Source organism: Pecten maximus, chromosome 9, assembly GCF_902652985.1.
Source record: "Pecten maximus chromosome 9, xPecMax1.1, whole genome shotgun sequence".
In the NCBI taxonomy this organism is placed as follows: Eukaryota; Metazoa; Mollusca; class Bivalvia; order Pectinida; family Pectinidae; genus Pecten; species Pecten maximus.
The window spans coordinates 27,440,782-27,466,708 of record NC_047023.1 but is presented as its reverse complement, the minus strand read 5'-3'; the positions used below and the strand labels follow the sequence as shown (position 1 = coordinate 27,466,708).

The following is a 25,927-nucleotide window of genomic DNA, read 5'->3' as shown; positions in this document are numbered from 1 at the left end:
GTTACTAAAACACATTGTGACATTTTAATTACTGTAAATCAATGAGATATTGCAATTACCGTTAAAGTTCGGAACATTGTTACTACTGTTAAGATTGGAACATTGTTATGACTGTTAAGATTGGAACATTTTAATGACTGATAAAATTTGGGATATCATTAATTACTATAAAACATTGGGACATTGTAATTACTGTTAAAAATTGGTAAATTGTAATTACTGTTAAACATTAGGACATTGTAATTACTGTAGATCAGCGAGATATTGTAATTACTGTAAAACATTGGAACACTGTAATTACTTTAAAACATTAGGACATTGTAATTACTATAACACATTGGGACACTGTAATTACTTTAAAACATTGGGACATTGTAAATACTTTAAAACATTAGGACATTGTAATTACTATAAAACATTGGGACATTGTAAATACTGTTAAACATTGGTACATCTGAAAAAGACGATGTAAATGTTAGATACTACTCGTCAAACGTTGTGTAACACTATATATTAGATATATCAACAGTAAACACACTGACAAAACATTTTGAAGATGTCGAATAGATATGTAGTACATAAATAAGCATGTTAAGATAATTTGATTTTCCGTTTTTTATCAACCATTAAAAATGCACATGCTAAGTCCTACATACCTTCCGAGAGGTATTATCTTGTTTAAATTGTCATTTGTACACGTGTTGGTATGTGGCCTTTCATCTTACTAGACAGACATGGATTCATGATTTCCTTACAAGCTCACACACACTCTTTATGGTCGCTTTATGTATGTATAGTTGAACAGCCTCCTTGCCGATAAAGAAAGCATTAAGACCATGTTCCCTGTAAAGAAAACAAAACACAAACATACCTCTAATTCTCGATTAACGTATTTCATTTATCTTTTTATAGGATTTTAACAAAGAAAACATTCTGTCTGCTCTTTGGAACGCACACCGTGCCGTCGTGCTAACAGAGTGGCATTGATGACGACGAACACAGGTGCAATATAGAACCTTTCTACAACAACCTTACGTACGGGACGCCACATGGTCATAACTCTTTTGAACCTAGTATTAATGCACAAATGCAAACGTAAAATAAAAAAAACATAAAATCCACTTCGGTATAACTACCTTCCCATCCATCTACAGTAAATATCATGTATATATGATATCATTTTCGCACGACATTAGGTTTGTCTTTGAATAGCGTGTGAACGCTACATATCAAAGGCCATAAAACACTTATACTTTTTAAAGCACGATCCATACCACGTTTAACTTATATTTAAGTCTTTGAAGATTTTATTGTTTCTAATTATTTTTTTATTTATAGAAAGAAATACATGTCCTACTTTCCTTAAACTGATTTGAATAAAAATATACATTATATCCAGCTGTAGATATATATAAAACATAACTGCAACGACTGTTGGTGGATAACGTAAATAACTTTAATACCTATCTGTCATGAAAACAATATAATAAATATACTTCTCAATAACCTGCTTTGAATGCTCATACTATGGCACAGGGCATAAAAGTATATGAAAGAGTTGTCTATCGTAATATATGAATATACGAATATACCTCATCATCATTAAATGTTATTTCTTGACAAACTTGTGTTGTGATCAAATGAAAAAGTCATTGTTGGTTGGTTAGAGTCTTTATATATGAATAATTATACACATTTTCACCCCTTTAATAACAGTGCTGCAGTCAAAACTAGTGTACGGAAGGTCATTGATGCCAAATGAATGACCTATCGTGTCGGATTTTGCAAGGAGTAGTCATATCGAACAAATAAATTGATCCCACCTGGTCATTATTCCTGGGTATCGAGTACAGACATTCCACCCTTCCGCGGACATGGCCATTGCTTTACTTATAATGTATAATGTGTTAGCGATGTTCTTTTTGTGCGAATGATCTATGAAAATATCGTCTCAGCTTTCACTAATTTGATTAAGGAATTCATTCTAGTCTGTCTACCTTTTGATGATAACTCTGTCTAAAACTGATATAGTATGCTTTACTAATATTGTAAACTTTCCCGTACTATGTTCAATGCCATGGTTGTGTATTGTGTTATTCATGATCAGAGGAAAATCATACCTTAATAACATTATATATGAAGACACTGAAACTATAGGTTTGGTTTGGTTTATTTTGTTTAACGTCCTATTAACAGCTAAGGTCATTTAAGGACGGCCTCCCGTGCGTGCGACATACATGCATGTGATGAGTGCATATGTGTGTTTTGGGAGGCAGCGGTATGTTCGTGTTAAGTCTCCTTGTCATAGGCCGGAACTTTTGCCGAAAATATAGGTATACTTCAGAAATTTAACCTGACCGTACACATTATATTAATTATTCTGTTCCTAAAGAGAATGGACTATATTAATAAAGTAACCAGATCAACGTCCAGATATAGTCATCTACGGCACGTCTGTATTACCGTTCCTTGTATGAGCGTCCAAGGTTGACTCCATAAGAAAGGAAATATACAATTTACTTACCATTTGTATGATAAATAGGGAACCGCTCGTGCAGTGTGGAATAGTAGCAGGGGTTTATAACGCTCTGTATGTATCTGTTGACCAAATTTGTCTGTAAATAATGTAAACGTGAAAAAATATGTCCATCTTCATTTTGGTGACACTAAATCCATTTGCCAGTAATGAAACGACTACATACACTATGGTTCTTTGACAATAATACCTTAATACCACGCCTGAATTTTTTAAAGTTGCAAAAAACACTCGCTAAAGCTCGTGTCTTTTGTAACTTTTAAAAAATAACTTACTCGTGTGAAATAAATTCCATATCCAACAACCACTCGTTGTGTAACCTCTATATATACACCATTGTGCTAGGACAATGATATAAAAATAACATATTTTTATTGACATCACTCTTAATCTGACCCGTGGTATGTGTTTCTATATTAGGTATGATATCGATATACATTGCATTCATCACTACCGTAAACATCGATTTTCGGAAACATTTATCGTGTTTCTGATAAAACTCCTGCTATTAATGGCACCACTAGGAGAAAAGATAGTCAATATGATTCACATAAATCTTTCTGATGGTATCTGTGCTATCGTCATAATAGTCAGAAAAAGATAATTATGGATGTTAATTAAAGCACTAACCCACCACCCAACATATCCAGCAAAAAAGCTGTCACTTGATAACTTTTCAATACACATATTTGACCGATCCTTTTTCATAACCACAGTCATAGATTTCTGACAGACTCAATTTTACATAATAATATATAAAAAGTATGCCGGGAAATTAATGGATTATATATTGAATTTTTTTTTTAGTTTATGATTTCTTGATAATGGTACATATTTTTTATCCGACAGTAATTATAGTCACCATCTTTTTTTTTACCGACTACCGACTAGAGTTGATGGTTATACTTTGTTAGTTTCTATTTTTTGTGTAAAAATATGAAGGCCATATTTACATATTCATTATTTACATCCAGTGGCATTGTCTCTTTTGACATATCATTTCAATATGCACTTTGATAAATATTTTATCGCATGCAATTTTATTCTATTCCTTTTCTATACCATGCAATTGCTCCTAATGGGGTTACATTTTTGCCCGTACATCAATCTTCTTTTACACGTCTAAAGGCGATTTCACCTAGTTGATAAAAAAGTATCCCATTATTGTTCTCGATAATGCAAATTTGCCATAAAACGGACAGAAATTTACATATATAATGCAAGCTTTACGTTATGTACCGTTTTTATAATGCGCAGCACTATAAAGACTCAAGCAACATATGTCAATGTGTACTGGCTATAAATACATCTGGTTAAGTAAGATAGCACTATTATGGTTAATTAAGCATGAATATATATGCTATAAAAATTATTTTTGGAGAGATAGAAATAAAAAAATTATAAAATCCTAATAATTCCTTTTTGTTTACAAATGGGTGTTCAGAATACACAGAAAGATGGGTTTTTTTTAGTTGTTTTTTTTTCCTTTATACAATGTACAAGATTTAACAATTTGTTTAAAACACGGGGTTTGTGTGGTAACCCTTTTACGTAACATGTTTCAGACCTACTGTATTTTTATTTTCCTTACTTCGCAACAGGATTTCTACTTCCTTGACCACTTACATCCCTGACGAGTACAAGGACAACACAGTTCTGTGACGTAGTTTTAATGGGCCTTTTTCCTCAGTATCGGTTTTGCAGCGACATTTTTCACGCGCATGCTAAATGGTTTTGTATAATGTTTATTTGCATATTTTTCTAGTTACTATCTCCACCGTGACATGAATAACGCATTAGATTATTTTTAAACAGATCATCCCTATTTAACTATCTGTACTGCTTTTAACGAGAAATTTGATCCATCAATATTGACAATTTCTGTGTTTTCCCCTAGCGAACATTAATCAAATCGTTAACAGAATATGACCTGCTGAAAAACTTGATTAAAGTCATTTTCTGTCAGAATCAATTAGATAGCTTCACGGATGTAAATACAGGGGGAAGTCACGTGTGTTACGTTAAACAGAGTCAGAAGGCTGCTATATGGTGAGTGTAGAACAAGGATGATAAACGTTGACGTTATTGCTTACACGGAGTATAGTACGGAGGTTGTTTAGGGCTGGTACTACAGAGAGCTGTGAGTACGCTAAATATGTCAGACCAGGTACTATATAACTGGCCACCGGTCTCTAGAATATTAATATTATATATTAAATTGAGGTGTATGATTTTGGTCTCGAAGATACGTGTTGAAACTAAGGGGAGATAATTTAGTATTATAATTTAGTGGAACAATTCTAACAAAAATTTAAGGGCTGGTGGCTAGTCTTCTGTATAACATGTAACCCCCATTGTTAACAAAATTTCGTTGTTTTCGTGGCTGCTATGGAACCACGAATATAAATACAACGAATACCGTTGTATGTATTATTGTTATATTATTGCTGCATGATCAATCCTCGAAAATAGTATGCACGCATAGTTCACGTTATACATGATGAAGGATACAATCAATGAATTTCAGGGAAAAGGTGTGTAAATCTGCGGTAAATTTCGGTAAGTACGGGTGTATAAATAAATGCTATAGATACTAAAGTATTAAGATGTTGCAATGAAATGAAAATATGGTCAAGTATAATAGTATACATTAAATGTCATAGATGTTGAGATGATGAATCAGTTAAAAGTAAGGTAAGTATGGTTGTATCAGGGTAAATGTACAGTAAAATGTTTCATCAGGGTAAAAGTACAGTAAATGGTTGTATCATGGTAAAAGTACAGTAAATGGTTGTATCATGGTAAATGTACAGTAAATGGTTGTATCATGGTAAATGTACAGTAAATGGTTGTATCATGGTAAAAGTACAGTAAATGGTTGTATCATGGTAAAAGTACAGTAAATGGTTGTATCATGGTAAAATGACAATGAATGGTTGTATCATGGTAAATGTACAGTAAATGGTTGTTTCTTGGTAAAAGTACTGTAAATGGTTGTATCATGGTAAATGTACAGTAAATGGTTGTATCATGGTAAATGTACAGTAAATGGTTGTTTCATGGTAAAAGTACCCTAAATGGTTGTATCATGGTAAAAGTATACTAAACGGTTGGATCATGGTAAAAGTACAGTAAATGGTTGTTTCTTGGTAAAAGTACAGTAAATGGTTGTTTCATGGTAAAAGTACCCTAAATGGTTGTATCATGGTAAATGTACAGTGAATGGTTGTATCATGGTAAAAGTACACTAAATGGTTGTATCATGGTAAATGTAGAGTAAATGGTTGTATCATGGTAAAAGTACAGTAAATGGTTGTAGCATGGTAAAAGGACGGTAGATATTTGTATCATGGTAAAATGACAATGAATGGTTGTATCATGGTAAAATGACAGTAAATGATTGTAAAGGAGCAAAAATTACAAAGGTAAAGGTGTGGAATTATTGGATGTAAGAGATTATAAAAATGCATGTAGGTTTGCTTGATATAGTCTAGATATGATTGTTAGGTGTGGTCCATAAAGCATTAGGCGCTTACTCTTGTGGAACACTTGGTCTTAAGATCTGTGTTCGAGTGTCCCCATGCATATATATATATATATATATATATATCATATTTCAGTAAGAACTAGAGTTGCCTTTGCATGTGGCATTTTTTCTAATTATTATTTGACAAATTAAGTGGGGATATGTTGGTTTTTGTAGGCATACCATAAAACCATATTAAGTATGTTTAAGATAGATACCAGTGGTAAAGTGTAAGGCGCTGTAAGAATCAGACCTCTTCAACGAAATAGGGTAATAATTTTCATATGCTCTTCTTGCCATGTATATAGGTGATTTATATTCCTTTGTGTGTCATTACTACAATCCATCTACCTCAAATTCTAGCAAAACCGGAGAAAAACGTCAGAGTCAAACTCTAGGTACATCGAATACTAAATGTAAAATGTCTAATACAAATGGTATAGTCTTGTGGAAGCTGAGATCTATGAATCTGAAAAAGAAGTAAGACACAAAAGAAACGTTGCAATGTAAACGGTACCAACTGGTGTTTTCTGGTGACACTATGTGGTAACGGTACCATGTTTTTTATCTCGTGATAAACTACCATTAATCAGTGGCCGTCACCAATCTATATCCCATGTACCCTGTAGAGCCCATACCGGTAATGATGATAGGGACTCACACCCTTATCTAGGGTCGTCGGGCGTGACACGTATTAACGTATTAGGTAGTGTATGTTAAACAGTAGTTATTAGTCCAACAATATGTCCATAAGATGCTTGTTTAAAAAAAAAAGCAGGCGAAGAGGCATACGGAATGGATCAAAAATCTTGCTCAATCACTAGTATATGCTACAAATATATGATATAAGGGTAAATTTCATTATAAGAGTCGCACATGGTGTAAATTGTTCATACAAACTCAATAATTAACTAATCAAACATACTAACATGTCCACATGTCATGCTACAGTGTACCAATGTGCAATATCTTGACAATCATTCCAAATTTTTGACTTCTTAGGTAATAGCAACAAGGAAATAGATAATTCCACTTCTCAAGTCACCATCTTGGCTGTTCCATTGTCTACTTTAATTTGAGTAGACTTTGGAAACGCCAAGATGTGACTGATATATATTATACCTTGTATATTTAGACTCCACTATAATTTTCTAATTAACAGGTTTCACCTGTTTATAAATAAACCTGAATTTGATTTCTGCAAAAATGTAAAATGTATAAAAATGAGTTTAAAGCATCTAATCGTTTGCTATGCTCCGGTTGAAAACTTATAAAGAAGCGACTTTACTGAGGTCGCCCCCCAAACGAACTATCATAAATCAGATGAAAAATTACATTCAATATTCAATTTATTTCTTACAAATGACATATAGGTGGAATCCCTTGAGTCATTCCCCAATCAATATCAACACATGCTGGGTACAGCTCATTATAGACCTTGCCATTCTGTCGGACTGTCGGACACAGTAGGTGTCGAAAAAAAATAGCATTTTTCGGTAAGATCTTTTTGTATTCATATTGAATAAAATATTTGTGATATAATGATGAAATAAACCTTTCATTTACCTGTCTAGTTATGGGGATCGTCTAGATGGAAAATTTGTTTGATCAGATAGATAAGTGTCGCTGTGAAAGATTTATTAGTTAGGTCCCCTGGCCCCTATCCTACACATATTAATGTCTTCAAAAATATATTTACATGTCTTTATATCAGACACTGTTAACGTGTTACAATTATAGAATAACGTAATCGAACTGTTGCCCTGTCTTTTTATTTTCATATTTTAAATTGGCACATGTCTATTATCACTACATATCGTTGATATAATGTAACCGATTTATATAAAATATTTGCTGCCAAGCACAGTGGCTCAATTAGACAGCTTTGATATCAACATTTTTTTGCGTATGTCGGAATCAAAGTGAACGCTTGTGGGCTTCCTCTTACTAGCATGGTTTCTATCTTCTAATATCGTACAGAAGTGAACCCACCCATCTCATCTACTGAATAATACATTCCTTTGTCCCTCGATTCCTTACTGAATTTGATGAAACATACTATTTTATAAACGTGCTGTCACTATTATACTTAAAAAAGTGAATTAATAACGTAGTTAACATGGGACCGCGGTGGCTGTGTGGTTAAGTTGTCCCGACACTTAATCATTAGCCCTCCACATCTGAGTTGCTAGTTCGAAAAACAAGCTGGACAGTTGCCTGGTACTGACCGTAGGCCGGCGGCTTTTCTCCTAATATTCCAGCTTTCCTCCACCTCCAAAACCTAGCGCGTCCGTAAATGTCCATGGTTGTTAATAGGACGTTAAGCAATATACAATCACCTTTTTGTACTTTTATATCAAAACAACCTGCAGGAAAATTAAGGTAGGTAAATAACATGTAACTCTCAAACATGGGGATCAACGAACGTTTTACGCAGTTTCACATTGTTTGATATGTAAAAGATTTGTAGCAATCTATTGAGGAATAATTAGTAATGAAATATTAAATGTAGAAATATTTACAGGCGATAACGTATACATCCTTATGATAGATAAGTATCGAAACTTGATTGTAGAATACAATGGAAACACTTTTACAATACGGTGGACGTGTGATCAATGTGCTAGAGAGATCACAGGTAGAACAACTACATCAACGGTCCATACTAATTTTACATCGTCTCGCGTGATTAAATTGATTTGTAGGTCATGACACAGATCTCGGAGTTGATAAGGTATGAAAAATTCGATACCATTTTCTCGCCAGGAGGTTGAATTTATGTATCGTATTGAAATGTTATTTGTCCATTTATTTAATAAATGTGGATTTTATTAATCGCCTTCGGATAATCTTACTTCAAGTTGGTGGCAATAATGTTTGATGATGATGATAATCTGTTTATTTTTATTACATTTGTTTGCTAGAAAGATAAAGAGATGTATATTTTTGTCATTGTGAGACCACATGGAATCATTGTTATTCCAAATGCACATTTATACCAACACATTTCATTAAACAAAAGAAGTATTGTTTACCGATGGTTACAGATAATTCCGTTAAAGCGTTTGTGGACTCATTGTTTTTTTTTTTTTTTTTTTTAGTTATCTGCTTTCTTCTTTAGCTATCAACTCTTGTCCGACAATTGTCTTTAAAATAATAATTGAGATAAAAGCATGTCTTTTATCTGACCATCAATAATTATGCAAGGACTTTTAAATCAACAATTCGATTTAAGATGACTTTTTATAGTTTGTGTTTGTTTGTACCCTTTTTACTTGCTAAATTGTTTTTGAGATTGGATAAGGAGGCGAGGAGTTTCATCGTTACCATTGCTATCAACTTTCTCAATGCGACATATCAAGACAGACGCCCTTGTCACTTGTTAGTATGTACACTGAACACAGAATTTGATACGCCAAGTATTCCGGAACACCTGGTCCAGCTGTCTTTGTACATTGTTCTTCATAAATCTATGTATCATATATTTCTTTTTCTTTCATCTATCTAAAGTTAGAATTGTGTTTTTTCTTCTGTATGGTAAATGGATTAAGACTTGCATTTTTGTAGTCGTCTGGAAGAAAAAGAAAAATACTACATAGTGTTTTATACCTACGGGGACGATGGTGAACCAACACGTGTCGATTTAAGGAGAATTGTTAGATAAAAGTGTAAGAAAACAACGACGATCAAGTGTAGCATTGTGTGGTGAGGTAGACGTGAAAAGGAAACTTGACCCTGTCTGTTTTGCTCTTGACATTACTAGTGTTGTGGTACTATAATAAATGTCACTCGTTAAACAAATTGTCTTCCTCCGTGTAACCACAAATGTGCCATGGATTGCATTTAAGGTATCCCCTTACTCGTTGTTGAACGGTATAATTCCCTAGGCCCACATGTTCCAGAAGACTGGGTCTTTTCGACTACTTGCAATCACTACAGAAGTCTCCTCTCTAATGTGTGAGGGAGAACACATTTTGTACATATGTTCTGGAATATAAAGGCCCGAACTATAAATAAATAAATGAATAAATGAATACATATGTTTATATATATTTTTCTTTTTATGTAATATTTATCATTATATATCAAAAGTAAAGTTTGATAAGTCACCTACATGTGTATGGAATTTTCAATACGAAATACATATTATATGTAAAAAAAATATAGACGCCGTTACAGTTCATTGAATCAAACAATATTATGACCATACACGTACGCAAAAATATGATATAACCCTTGTATTGATATGAAATATATAACATCGTAATACAATGATGGGGAACCCTATCTGAACTCAGAAAAATGTCCCGGTGCAGCATTACATATTTCATTACTAGCAATATTTTTTTCAGATAATATGACTATATTTCATTCGTAGATCATATACATAAATGGTATACACTGTGGGAATACTGTACTTCGTAGATTCAATTTAAGCATAATGTTCTCTGCTACTTATTTGGAAATGGACTTCGTCCTTCCCACTCGGAAATGTTTAAGAACGAGAAACCATTCCTTTTAATATGTAGTATATTACAGTGTCTATAAAACACATGTTAGATGATTGAATTATGTATGTTAATAAACAGATATTGTTTTTCTACAACAATGCAGTGTCATTGTTATATCTTATCAAAAGAACATCGCAAACATAATTTCAAAAAGTGCATTTCCCGCAATAATTGAAAATCCAATTAAGGGTTTGGTATGAACAATGAAATAATTTGAACAATACGTGTCATTAACTACAATAGATGGTGTATTGTAGAGGAAATAAATGTGTTAATGTAATAGAAAGTATCCACATGGTTCTTTAATATAAAACCATCCATAACGTAAATAATCGAAAATCAGGCCAGATCTTTCTTCACGTTGCAGCCAACAAAATTACACCATTTACCTGATGGTTGGAATATTTGATAAGGTATCTGCACTGGAACATGTTGTTATCATTTGGGTGTGTGGTTTGTATTCCAGTTATTAACGCCCTAGCAACACCCAGAATCTTACGAGGACGGATGTCGAGGCAACACCAAGAAAAAAGTACTTGCAGAAAGAGCAGATAAGAAAATTGCTGAAATAAAACGGGCCAATTGTGTTTACATTTTACAAATGCGAAAACTAATCAGAGTGGAAAAGAGTCATATTAGTAATCTCAAATTTGAACAGATTAGATTTATAAAATAGCCTTGCGTACTGTGTGAAGCAAAGCACGTCTGTAACTTAATCTTTCCTTGTGTTTTTACATATCTGTAACTCGTCGTCTGCGAATAGTAAAAAAACAACTGAAGGTGATATATTATGTATGGACAGTGTCATGGCAGTGCTATCGTACAGGATGCCTACCGACCGGTCCTATGACTGTGTGGGTGTCCCTTTATCTAAAACACATCAACTCACCAGCTTATTTAGGTATATTTAGGTACTAATAATGCACCACATCACACCGCTAATTAGAGTTAGTTATCTCTAATTCTGTCTGTGGAGCAGTTTATACAATCTTACATTGTAAAAAAACACTGGCATAGACCAAATCCGGAACTTACACATAGTGCTAGAGTGTCACCAATTGTAGCTGCAATGAAACGATTTGAAGACAATTATAAATAGGCAAAGATTGTATCAGAGCGAGAAATCCGCTTCCGTCAGTCACTTATCTAATTATCATGACTGGAACGTACATTGATTCTTTCACATAATTAATTAGGAGCGTCTGGCAGTTGATTTTGAGGAAAATAGATTTCCTTTTGACCTGAAAAAATCTAAATCGGTTTTGTTAGTGTTCACAAGACTAACAATGATGTAAGTGTCTCGTGAGATTTTCTCCAGATAAACTTAAACCCAGACCACCTTAGATTTCTCCCCACGGTGACTGTTGTTTCATTCATAAGTAAATTTAAGTCGTCTAGTACAATCGTGAATGGGGGTTCGAGCGGATGGCTGTCCCCGACCTACAACTCTGCTTCCTGCCCCAGGCAAACCAGCCAGTAGAAATCGTTGACCCCCTCTGAACTGATCTGCTTACAATTGAACCGCGAAACCGCGGACTAAGGATTGCTGTAGAAAAAATGAATACTGCATACACGATAAACAATGCACAATTATAGACAAATTGGGCTGGTTTTGAGCCCTATGCTTGAGGTAAATTTCTGATAGCATGGTTGGTGTCAGCGAACCGCTGGACAATTACGACGTGTGTACGTGTGACATATCTGAATTCACGCTACCTGTGTGTATATAGTCACATGGATGTTTATCGTGGCGTCAGACTTGGGGTAGCCCTTTAAAGTGTCGAGGACGCAGGTAAAAGGGAATTACCGTGTACAGGTATATCACACCTGTCAGTACAGGTACATCCCAATACACTGCCGTGTTACCGTTAAGGATTGTATATAAGATATACAGGTATGTGGTGATCTATTATGGAAAAGTTTTCAGATTACACATTTTAGGAATGTACTGTATAGTTACAGACATATTTTACAATACCCTGCTTTTTATTATAACCTGAATCTAAATGATATATGTAAGTTTACTAGCGCTTTGTTCGACTATTATAATCCTAGGGGTCCTGTATTGATGGTTTATTTCAGAACTATTTCATCAATCTTTCCCAAGTATTTCAGTAACAATATTTTCTTATTTCCCCATATTGATTATTGTATAGACATTGCTTCGTATTATAAATTACGATATTTTCCATAAAGATTATTCAAAATAAGAATTATACATGTATATAATTATTTAAACACAATCTCATTATATGAATCAATTACAGTTATTTAAAAATAGAAGGTATTTGTTTTTGATGGGTGATACATTGTTGTAACTGCTTAAGAATCCCTGTTCATGCTTTTAATTTATCATAAAAACGCTCGTTTGAACATACATCCCTATCAATGATTGATAATGTCTATGGTATTGAGACTTTACTGTAAATAGACACCGTATCCTTGTTATCACTAAAACAAGAGAAATTGATTCCCTCAGATACAAAGCTTCATTGGGTTATTTTTTCTAATTTCAGAATACAGAAATCATGCCGATGCTTGCCGATGATAGGACAAAACCATCTTTCGTGCTTAAACTGTACATTGTTAGTGTACTGATTACAACAGGTATGTTAACTTCACTTAATTCAGATATTGTACTAGAAAAAGTCATACGTGTAAAGAGTAGAATTGGATTATTGGTTTGGTATTATACATGATACCGTGATGTAGCAGTATACTTATATAACACATAATACCGTAATGTAGCAGTATAGTTATATTACACATAATACCGTAATGTAACAGTATACTTATATAACACATAATACCGTAATGTAACAGTATACTTATAGAACACATAATACCGTAATGTAGCAGTATAGTAATATTAAAAATAATACCGTAATGTAGCAGTATTTTTTATATAAAAAAGAATACCGTAATGTAGCAGTATACTTATATTACAAATAAAACCTCATTGTTGCAATAAATTATTAATAGTTTAAGTATATTGCCGAACGTAATATCTTTGAAAGCAAGAATCAAGACAAAAACCATTAAACAGAAAATTTATGTTAAAATCATTGATAATTTTTGTGCACGTTTTAAACATGCACTACATGCAGTACTATAAGCTGTTATATCGGGTTTGGCATCCATTCATATGTAGAATCGATAAAATAAAACAGGTGTAAAGCGACACACTATATATACATGCTGCTTAAATAACACATAAATATATGTAATTGTAGTTTAATATTAATCACGATGCCAGCTTTGTTACGGTGTAGTATGTCCGTTGACTCTGGGCCACGTTAGTGTTACCAATATGCTGGTTTCGACTCCAGATCTGTAACATTGCCGTTGAGGCCTGGTGTGACTTTCGCATAGTTTTTATCCAGTTCACTCAATTAGTTCTGACAGAAATGTCACCTCTATTTTATGTCTATTCAATAACAATGGAATGAATGCGATGTCACAAGGCCATTAAAAGCCTCTATGCATATATCTACAACTAAATGAGAAACAAAATGATAGCACGTTGCTGAAATATATGGGATGATCAAATTTCGAGACTCAACAGGTTTTTACAAATTCGCTGGTTTTGTTATATGAATTCACATAATTACGAATGACTCATTTACGCAATGTGTAAATTCATCCTGTTTTTTTGAGCGTCTGTCTGCAATAAGTTTTCTTTCCACAATACAAAAATGCCTGTATTATTTATTGCATGAAGCTAAATCCAGTTTTATGCCAGATTTGTCAGTAGTGTGTTAAAGAACACGGTGAACTATTGATTATATGCTCTGTGATGCAAATTATAAATTGTAAATTTGACAGTTTTAAATTTGATAAATATTTATGAGTATGTTTTGGACTAAAGAACTTGTATTTTGTATCAAAATACAACATTGTATTTAATTGATTAACCTACATTTAATTCGCTTTTTAGAAATAGTAAAGCTTTGAAACTATCACGTTTGCTTTAAAAACCCATCTGATCGAAGTTTTAATACATTTAAATATCATTTATACTTCTTTAACAGTTTTTAAGCATAAACATATAGAAAAATATTGAGTCTATGTAACACTTTTTTGAAGGCGGTTAATAAATATCATGTTAATAAAACATATACTATGATTAGCGCTTTACATCAAACAAATCTTTTAAAATATAGTACGAAGATAATGTAGTTCCAGTGAATCTACGTAAAGAAAAAAAATGGCCAACATTTTTTGTTTAATAACTTTTACGTTTTTAATTAATTGGTATATTCATAATCCCCAGTTTTCGTCTCAGATTAACTATGATTGCCGTGTATTAACACAAATTTAGTAGTGACGTGGTCTAATGTTCTCTTGGAACTGTACCCTAAATATGCATCCATTTCCGCTATGTTCAGTTTAGTTTTTGACAAGATACTCACTTGACGTTACCTTGTTGTGCAGAGATCATCGGGTAACAGGGGAAAACGCTAAAATTGCGTTGATCAGTCCTTTCAACATAGCGCCGTCCAGTTGACGGTAACGTCACAAACAGACGACGTCATGATTATATTAATTATATTAATCCGCTAAGCCTTTTTTCACTGCGCATACGCTAATTTATTCGCAGTCAGAGTTTATTAAGCAGAGAAAAAGGAACAGATGTGAATATTTTAACTTTTAGTGGTCTTGTGTTCCAACTTGTCTAATGTCAGGACAGGTCATATGTAATAGCGGAAGATCGTTGCTTCATTGGATAAATTACTATATGAAAAAAAAATATTGAAGCTAACGAAAAAAATAGATTTATCTTTCTTTTCGTTTTAAAAGTAGACAGTCATCTGTATAAAATCCCATGAACTATTTATATATTATGGCCCTGTTGAGAGGGTACTGATGCCTCATAGTATTGTCGGAGATGGAGCCGAAGGCGAGGAAACTATCTTATCACGAGACCCTTACAATTTTTATAACATTAACTGAAATTGCCGTAGTGATTTATAACAATTGGCTTACTTCAGACATCTTTAAAATTTCACAAAATAGCGTCGAATATCTTATCACAACTTTAGTTCCTTTTTTCGTTATTTAGCACAACAAATAGAATTGCCATCTGTAAGAAAGCATACATTATGGGAACGCTTGTATATAATAGCATGTCCACCATATTGACGTCTTGGTTCACCGCAACGCAAGAGTGACGTAATGTAATAGTGACGTCACAATCAATTCACGTTCAATCTTGCGCCAAATCGAGGGGAAGCATGTACTATCGCCTTTTAGTACCCAGCTGTGTAGCCAATAGAAACCCAGCTTTCTGTCATATGATGTACTAATGGTGCGTATTGACAGGGCTGCAGGGGTCAAGGATAATTAGTGTTAGCTCTTTGTGTTTTCGTTTTGTTGTGAATGATTAGTTACAAGCTCCACTGTTGATGTTTTCAGTTTCATCTCAAACATGCAGTGTTGCGGACCCCAATGTGTTCCCATCCACATCAGAAATAACTGTATTTTCGTCGCCTGGTTACAGTGCTGGCACAGGAAACTACAGCCCGTAAGTTATTGTACCTTCAGCAAAAGTACATTCCATCAATGCATTTTTTTTTTTTATCTCTGAAAGACATGTCTTTCAAATAGCTTGCTAAAACATAATATATGCAATGGACACGTTTTAATACAGAAGTATACACATCCATGCAAAATTATACCATAGCAACTCCCCGGCGCATTCTCCCTTTCAGGTTTGTAAATGAATATATTGTTAGATATAATAACATAATGTAGCATAAAATTTTACTCTAAATCTTGCATTCACCTACCGTGTTTTGAGTTATTTTGGCTATGCTCTATGCAACTCTTAATTTGTATTGAAAAGTTCATAATAATATTTGTATTTTGTACATTCTTCCCCTTCTATATCCTTACCATTGTATATATCCATGGGCACGTTTGAACCTAGCATTATTGCAGAGCCTTGCAAGGAAAAGTAATATGATGTTTTGTTTGCATTTTTTGATATGCCATCCAATCTATTACAAAACATGTACTAAATTCATATTTGAAGAAAAGTGCTCTTCAACTGGGAGATGTATGTTCACTCCTCCATGTGGTTTGCTAGCTTGTATAGTAAGATATAATTAGATAACTGGTTGATTTTCAGTGACATCGATTGTTTCTGGCTAATAGACGCCGGGGCGGCTGACCTGAAGTTATTGATATTTATGACCTACGACACTTCATGTCCAGGCGATAAAATATACATTTTTGATGGTAAGACCAATATCTCTTTGTTTCCCCCTAACGATTTCTTTCCTGTATTACAGAGAAAAATGCTAACACATCACTAGCGTGGCGTGGTAAACGGCAATTAGAGTATCTTGGCTTTATGAATCATTTAACTTTCGTTAATCAACCTTGATTAATGTTTGCTGGTTAGTGTTAATCATTTAAATAAATATGTGACAATGTATTTCATTATCTTACAATGTGACATTATTCGATGTCTGCCATGTTTTTCGATAATAGTGCTCGGTCGTGTTTATCCGATATTATCATTTAATATATATGTACTCTCAGTAAGTTATCGGTCATCATGACCCCAGTCGTTGTGTACTCTTGATCACATGTTATAGTCACGAATCAATCAGACTATTGGAATGAAGCTAGAATCAACGTCGTGGAAATATTTGGACTTTTTCCTTCTGAATTTCCCAACCCGTTCATATCCAGTTAGGCTTCTGGGGCTCTACTGAGACACTTGCTTCGTGAGTCCCTGGAGAACCGAATTGTACTCAATTTATTAACCATGACATTTTAAAGTTTGTTTGTATCTCAATAAAATGCCCAAAGCTTGCATTATTGTAAAAGATTATATTTTTTATTCAGTTATAACTCATGAACTCCTTAGAAATGTTTTATTTCATTAAACATGATTAGTTTAACATTATGGTATATTTGTACAAACTCCATGGTATGATTTTGTCTTTGTTGTGTTTCCTAGGTAACTCTACATCAGATACAGCTCTAGCCAATGGTGTGTGTGGAACCCCTTCGGCTCCAACTCCTTATTCTACAACCCAGCGCTACGCATACGTGAGAATGGTGTCTGATAGCGCTATAGAGAAGGCGGGATTTCAGATAGACGTCATCGCTGCTAAAGACAGTTGTAAGTAAAGAAAAATATTCTAGAAATTGATGTAAATATTGTTAGTTGTCAGAAACAATACATATGTGTAATGCATACACTGTAGCTCACTCGAATAAATCAAATTTTAACAGATTATCGTAATCCCAATATTATTTGCCGTAGAAAAAGTGTATAAGAAACGTCATGATTAAGAGCAAAGCTTCCAGCGCGGAAAACCCTAAAATAGGACGTACTACCAAAATATATACTTTTACAGTATTTTAGAAAATGATGTCTACATTGCATACTTACTGCCCCTGTAATTGCAATACAACCACGTGCTATTGAAAATGTCATTAAGGATAGGAACGTGCATATGAAATGAGATAAGACAGTATACATAATATATACAGTATTAATACTGTTGCTTGTATATGCTACATTTGACAAGGATATACCTAATATATTTTACTTGCTTAAAGTTATGAGCATTTTATCTAAAATTTCGATCTGTCTGTCCTAATGCAACATGTTGGTACTGATCTGATAACAGATGTGTTACATTCACGAAAACCATCCTGTTTTCTTTGTATATAAGTATCCTCATCTTGATATTTTATGTGCATGTTTATATGATATTTCTAAGCGAGATTTTCTTAAATAGATATTTACGACGCTGCAGTATCGTTTTCAATATATGCCATGTGATCTCGTCAGCTTGTGATATATATTTATATAAACACTACCTCATCGCAATTCTTTGTTAAATACACATCTTACTTCTTAAAGTATAACCTATCTAACGCAATGAATAGATAGAATGTACTTAATTGTTCAGATTTCTAGTTTTTCCACAGAGACTGGTTAAATATCCAATCAGTTACAAAGGTCGCTGTCCTGAACTTCAAATTATAAATATTGCTCTCAGTTATTATTACAAATAACCACAGAAAAATATATTTTATATTTGGGTCAATTCGTATCACAAAAACGACCGGATGGATCATCCAAATCAATAGGGAGTGAGGATACAGTGGAAAATATCTTGATTTAAATCGCAACATTAACGGCTGGGCTTCTATTGAAGTATTCCTATCATCGGGGTGTGATATACCACAACTGAAAGCTTTACCTTTACGACAAAGGAATTCATATTAAATTATGTTATTTGGTTCCAAACATTGGATGCGTGAAATTAGAGCAATCAATGCCTACTACATTGACAGGGATTATTTTGACTCGGCGGAATCACAGGGTAATGGATGTTTCCTGTTTGTTTATAAATGTGACATCGTATCTATTTTGGAACCATATGTCGGGACAGGCAACGATGTCCCAGCTAGCCCGCCGGGAATATATGATAAAGTATAACTGATAAATAGGCTTCGATAAATTATTACACACTTAAGCTAACTGACTAATTAAATGCAAATGTACCTACTAGGTCACGATCAAATGCATTAACCTATACAGATGCGTGCTGCGTTAAACCCGTTTCAATCAGCTTGGAATATCATTTATTTAAGTTCCAAACATTTCCTTGTTCCAGCAATGTTGATTGTTTTATACATGTACAAACAAACAAAAGATATATTTACATGTAAATATGTAGAAGAGAGAAATGTCCCCAGAACAGATAAGAAGGCTTTCACTTTCTACAAATCGTTAAGTAATATTTTTAATATTATACACAATTCTAATTAAGTCTTCTTTTAATATGTATATTTTGTAGAATAAAATAATATATATTAATGCTACCTATCAGGGATTTCATAAAAGGAAACCAACTGTAAATCTTTATTTCGTTTTAATACTCAGCTACATTATGGATAAGAATTGTAATAAATTTGAATGATGTTTTGTTTCTCTGTTAATTGACATCTGGATGCTATAGGTTTACAAATCTGTCAAATTTACATCTATTTCTGGAAAATATGGATTATACCCCGCTCAAGTACGTATACGCTGCCGCTCAATATCGACATTATACAAGATTATGCAATGATACATTATTAAATTCAGAACCATTAATCTTATGATGGACTTAATTATCCGGAACGGTTGATACTGTTCCTTTTTGTACCCTAACATTAAAGAGTTAATTAAAGTGAAGCATCCCCAACGGGGCAGTTTTAAAACCTATTCACGTATCTTCTGATGAATCGCCACTTTTAGTTACTACACCGTAAAACTGACGGGGTAGGACGCTACTTCACTTAGTAAGTCATTATGTGTCAACAGACGAGATCACTTTCGGATAGCATGGCAATGTACAGTATAAATTTCTCACGTGAAATGCAATTACGTGTTTATTGGTGTTACATGATTAATAATAAACAACGTTGAAATGGAATGATTCGTTTGTGTCAATTGCTTAATTGTATAACTACCGTTGCTGAAAGCTTTGAATTATTTATGCATTATGTTTCGCATAAAAAACTCAACGATAAACGCTTAAAATACTTAGGTGGTAGCCAAAAACGAAACCCGACAAAATCTTAATGCCAAAATTTTGGGAAAAAATACTTCAATCATTAAAAAATCCTACGCTTTGATAATTTAATGAATATTTACCTGTAATATGTTTATTTCAAAGTTATCATATAAACCTATCAACTTAATTGATACAGTAGTAAGCATATAAACTGTCAATACAAGTTCCTCCGCATTTTATTCTTTCTCATCTTATCTTGTTTAGATTAATCTGTAAAGACAAGAGATATTGTAACATGCAATTGCAAAATAATGTTCTTGCTTTAAGATGTAAGGTTACCTTAAACTGAATCAATGGTGGTTTTCGACCATTAACAACATTGCAATACGTTACTGAAACTTCAGTATGACATCGAGAAAATTACGTAGCTATTTGATACCATTCTAAATTACCCAGCTTCATCTCTGTTGTACTGTCATATGCATTACAAAGTCCTTGCTGTTTTTGCAGCCATTTTCAACTTTGTAACGAATATCGTAAATAGAAAGTCGCCAAGGACACAATAAACATGACGTAAGGTGATTTTTAAAACATATTTATTTAAACGATGAGTAACATTAATTAGACTTTGGCAAATATAAAGTTAAAGATACACATTACTGAGAAAATCTAGAGATGACAACTCCCTCTTGGAGGTAATCCCGTTGAGTAAAGATATTTAATGTGGTTGAATGATAACTCATCTAAACATTAAAACAGGAGGTATTCTATAATTAAAGAAATAAACTTAAACGTACTACATTACACAGAAAAAGAATGGAATAGAACAGAAATCATCAAGTCACTTCCAAGTTTCCTGACAGGTGCTTAGATATCCTCAGTACACTTAATCAGAAGTTGGTCCCGATAGTTTATCTTTCGTTATTCCCTTAATACTCTTCTCAGCGACTATGACGTATGAACAACACAGTTTGTGCTTGTTTAGCTGATGTTATCAGATAGGTCGTACGGGCCAACAAACCTAAACGTCCTCAACGTTGTGTGATTTCATGTGTTACAGCAGGAACAGGGTGCACAGCTACACAGTCCATAACTGCCACAAGCTCGTATCAGATGCTGACCAGTCCTAATTTCCCTGACAAGTACCCAAGGTAAATATTGCTGTATAGACAACGATTGTTCTAGGTTGTCTATATCTTAATATTATCAACACTCTCCGAGCCCGAGTGTCATCATGTTGAAGTCGATAAAAAGCCGAGTGATACTTGTCCTTATCTGGTATTTAGGATATGCTATTTGAGTCTTGGTTAAGTGTCCTATCTATAAACCTATTGAAAAATACAAACATAAAATTCATGAAAGTATGGGCCCTGCATTTTTTTCATTCATAACGCCCCCGCCTCCATTATTTGATGTCTGATATAATGTGTGGTCACGAATGCCTATGCCATTGCGGTAGAGAATGTTTGCCTTTAATATGCATATACATATATATCAACACAAAAATAGATTATGAATTTAAAATAAAGTCTACGTATTGACTCGAAAATAGCGAAAATAAGTCTAACTTAGGATAGCCACAGTACACACTTGAAACGCTTCAAAGATTATCGATTTTTTTACTATCAGCCAGATCAGTCATTGTTTCCCTCTCTATTCACGTAGAGATGCGAAACCATAGTATTACGTAGTATTCACGTTATACTCATATTTAAAAATTCAAATACATTAGATTTGATAATATGAATAATTAGCAACAAACGTGATAGCATTTCGTCTGGGATTTTATCTTGTAAAACCCGATATGTGTGGTCGTGTAGATCAGTTTTTGTGTAAACAATGATTACCATATACAGTAACAGTTATCATGGACAAAAATAAATACAAATACGAATGTGTAATATTATCTGAACATGCATTACAATACAGGGTGTGTCTGTATGTACATATGATATGACATGTCTACTGGTGACGGTTAAATGTTATTACCTAGAGTTTTAATTATCCTTCAGGAATACACACACATGATATTGTCACGGAAATAAAAGATATCTGCAGATGGCGAAATAGTTTGTCACACATCAAATGTCATGAAACTAAATACAAGAAAGAAAGTAAGAATATAGAAAAGTCGATTCAAACACTAGATATCTAGTTACATCAAACTTGTCACCGGGGTCAGGGTAGATAAACACAGATATCAAATTATCTTCTGGCTTAGAAACCCTTTCCTGTGGACAAGTGTTGGAATACTTTTTCTTGATTTTTTATATATATTTCCCCATTATTTCCAACACCCGTGAAAGATAACCGTATAGCCTGTGTAATGCGATTAAAGTAGATTTTACTATTCAACCTATGTAACAATATACTCCTTCTGTCTGGTCATGGATTAATGACTTGCAATAACCTTGTGGACATATGCGAACATTTGTCTGAGGAGAATTTACAGAAATGAAAGATTCCATTGCAGAAATGGGTCAATTGTGATTTCTTTAAACAACACTCCGATCATCAGGGATCGGGCCTATGGGTTCTTTATATAAGCCGTCCAGTATTGTACTAATTAGTCGCGAACTGTCGTCAAAATACATAGATAGATATTTGATGATAAAATTAATTGCTGCTTTCAGTCTGAAATGTTGATATATTTAGATATGTACCGGCATGTTTATCGAAATAATTGCCTTAATCCCCGCTCTGTAATTGTCTATCTATAGATTTGTTTTTATTATGATACTGATGTGAAAATAAAACGCATGCCAAAGTCCTTTGTACTTATTTAGACAATGAAATATATTATAAATCGAAAGTTCGAAATTTGGTTTGACACTCCATACCTGTTCTATTTATAGTAACAGTAATTGCCGCTGGGCACTGACCAGTCCTGACGGATATCTGGAAATAGACGTGATTGTGAGTGATGTGGAGGATGACGACCCGGCGTCCTGCGATTATGACAAATACCTGTTATATGACGGTAGGTGACTCGTTTTTAGAAACATCATCATTTCAAAACATGAGAAGATTTTATGCACCATGTATGACACAAGATGTGCTAATCAGTTTTTTTCTTTTTTTATTCCTTGAATCTTGACGTTCCGAACACAATCGTTTGGGAGCAAATTAACTTTGCCACTTTTTATCAATACCATAATTTGATGCATAATGCATTATTGAAATAGTGTTAGCTGTAGTAAACAAGAAATGAATATTCGCAGGTCTATATAAACATTACAATGTTCTTTAGATGTCATACTCGTTTAGGCATAGGTTAAGGATAAGAGTTTTAGAAAATTGATATTCATTCCAAATGTACCTTGTAGGAGCCAACAAATGTGACAATAACAATATTCAGATGATATGCTCGGAATACCCGAAAGTTACATCGTACAGTACGAATTCCACGGAACCAACAGTGACCGTCACTCTGGAGAGCGACGGTTCCGTTAACAGGCGTGGATTTCTGTTACGTTTCCGGTCCGTCTCTACGCCAACCACGACCACGCCCACTACTACAACCGTCACTGCCACCGCCGCCACCACAGCTTTTATCGCCGCTGTTAGCTCCACAACCGCCCGTACCACAAGCGGTCAACGTAAGTTACATTGACATGGTTGCTTCCTTTCATTACCCGATTGCACCACCTACAGTCAGTAGGGTTTTTGGTTATTAATAAAAATATTCTATTCATTACAGTTTTGGAAATGAACATGGAGCTACTGGTTGGAATCGTCTTTGGGTCACTACTGTTGATATCCTTCACAATTGTCACCGTTGTTGTGGTGGTGAAGAAAGTTTCGATTCCACTTGAGAAAACAATAACACCGGTACAGCCGTACAGACCGCGTCCAGAAGTTCAGCCTCGGGCACGACGGTCAAACGGCAGCACACAGCGGCAATCTCTTCCTAACGGACACAAGACACAGGCAACGGGCATTGGAACGACGCGTACAATCACTGCCTGGTGACGTTATTAATATAATAATGACGTCACAGTTGGACCTTCTTAAAACGCTCAATAGTCACTGACTGTGGTAGCCTGATGACATCTCCATGAGTATCCTACGAACCATCAAACTGCTTGAAATAGGAATATTCAAAATTATCAACTAATCTTTATTCCGAACGCACCGCCATACATTATATTTTCGGATAACTGGGTCCACAAGACCTCTGTTCGGTATTGTATCAAAGGGTCCACAAGTCACTGACTGAAATATATATTGTGAGCGTTAGATAATAGCTTCCACGTTGTATCTACCATGTTAACACTGCCAGTTGATGAACATGGAACAGGATAAGTGCAATATTTCATTTCTACATTCCTTCATTTTGAGAGATCATTTGTTTTAATATATTTATAATGTTGATTAAGTTTGATAGTTAATTACTATCTCAAATGATATGATTTAAATAGCAGCATTTTCCCCTCTCGGCATATTACCGGTGTAGTGTTGGGCGTGTGGTTAAGGTGTCCGGACACTTTATTACTTGTCCTCCACCTCTGAGTCACGAGTTCGAAACCCACAGGGGGCAGTTGCTTGGTACTGACCATAGGCCGGTGGTTTTTCTCCGGGTACTCCGGCTTTCCTCCACCTCCAAAACCAGACACGTATGTAAATGACTCTGACTGTTAATTAGAACGTGAAACAAAAACAAAACAAAACCAAACTTAACCAATCCCGGTGTAGCACCAAAACTACAGAGGAGAAATTATGAATAAAAACATATTAACACATACCCGGTATATGAAATATAAATATTATTACAATTTGTCCTAAAAGGCATTCCGCAATGAAAGAATTAAGTGCAATACGCAAAACGTATAGCAAAGTAATGTATATAGACTGACATGCCATAACTTAAACTGCATAAGTTCCAGCTGTTTTGGAATAAAACGAGCTTCAAATACGGGATACACTTATATTGTATCCTCTCGTATCATACTTCATAATAAATGGAGTTATTTATTATGAAATAATATGACAATAACGATTGCATTAACATTGCATAATGAATTATATTCGTAGTTATCGAGACTTAGCAAGAGTGCATTGATTTATGGTGTAATAAGTAATTTGTTTGGGTTGATACAAGGTAAGAAGAATGTTGGACCAATGGATGTGTGATTGACATAGTGTACGAGTTAAAAAGATTTGCACAAAAGGTTACAGACGAAGAGTAATTGGATGTTGTGTTTTAATAATGTCTTTTATAATAAACCGTATGTACACTTGTTATTTGATATGTCTGAGTTTCCGTTTTAATTTCGATAAAGAATGAATAAAGAAGCTTATCAAAGAGATAAAATGGATTTTCGTTTTGTATACATAATTCAATACGATTTCTGTGTTTATCAAAAGGAATCATTAATTTGAAATAAATCCAAGAATACCAATGTCACCGGATTTACGACATTGATATTGGCGATTTTTTTTTTCATTTTTGGGTGGGAAGGTTCAGAACAACAAAAATTCTAGTCACAGTTTTACTGTAAGTGTCGATTCCCGACAGGTTTTTTTTTGCGGTCTTAAACTTTGCTTAAGTAAATCAAGTATCAAGAATGTGTGACTTTCTTTCCAAACACAATATTGACCTACAAATACATTTTCTGTTGAGCATAGCTAGAAGTGAAAAGTCACATTAGATAAACCCATATATGCAAAGTATTGTTCAGGTATAACGTACAACAGTGTTGACAAAGGAGAAAATCTCCTAACTTCTACACAATAAAACAACGAAAGAGTTATAAACCAAGGTGGCTACATTATTCCAAAACTTATTTCATCTAACTGAATGAAAGGTTTGATAGAAGGGAAG

At 34.0% G+C, this 25,927-nt stretch overlaps 1 protein-coding gene across 2 annotated transcripts; it reads left to right on the top strand.

The window, feature by feature from the left end:
* The first annotated feature begins 4,582 nt into the window (after positions 1-4,582).
* LOC117334970 (deleted in malignant brain tumors 1 protein-like) lies at positions 4,583-25,412 on the top strand. 2 transcript variants are annotated; one of them, XM_033894841.1, is made up of 9 exons: positions 4,583-4,676; positions 13,090-13,180; positions 15,989-16,097; positions 16,704-16,813; positions 17,544-17,708; positions 21,164-21,254; positions 22,959-23,083; positions 23,430-23,702; positions 23,804-25,412. In XM_033894841.1, the coding sequence occupies exons 2-9, from the start codon at positions 13,102-13,104 to the stop codon at positions 24,073-24,075; spliced, it is 1,224 nt and encodes a 407-aa protein (XP_033750732.1). In that variant the 5' UTR covers positions 4,583-4,676; positions 13,090-13,101; the 3' UTR covers positions 24,076-25,412. The 2 variants fall into 2 exon arrangements, with proteins under 2 accessions (XP_033750732.1, XP_033750731.1); XM_033894840.1 differs by lacking the exon at positions 4,583-4,676 and adding an exon at positions 12,111-12,467.
* Positions 25,413-25,927: the final 515 nt, after the last annotated feature.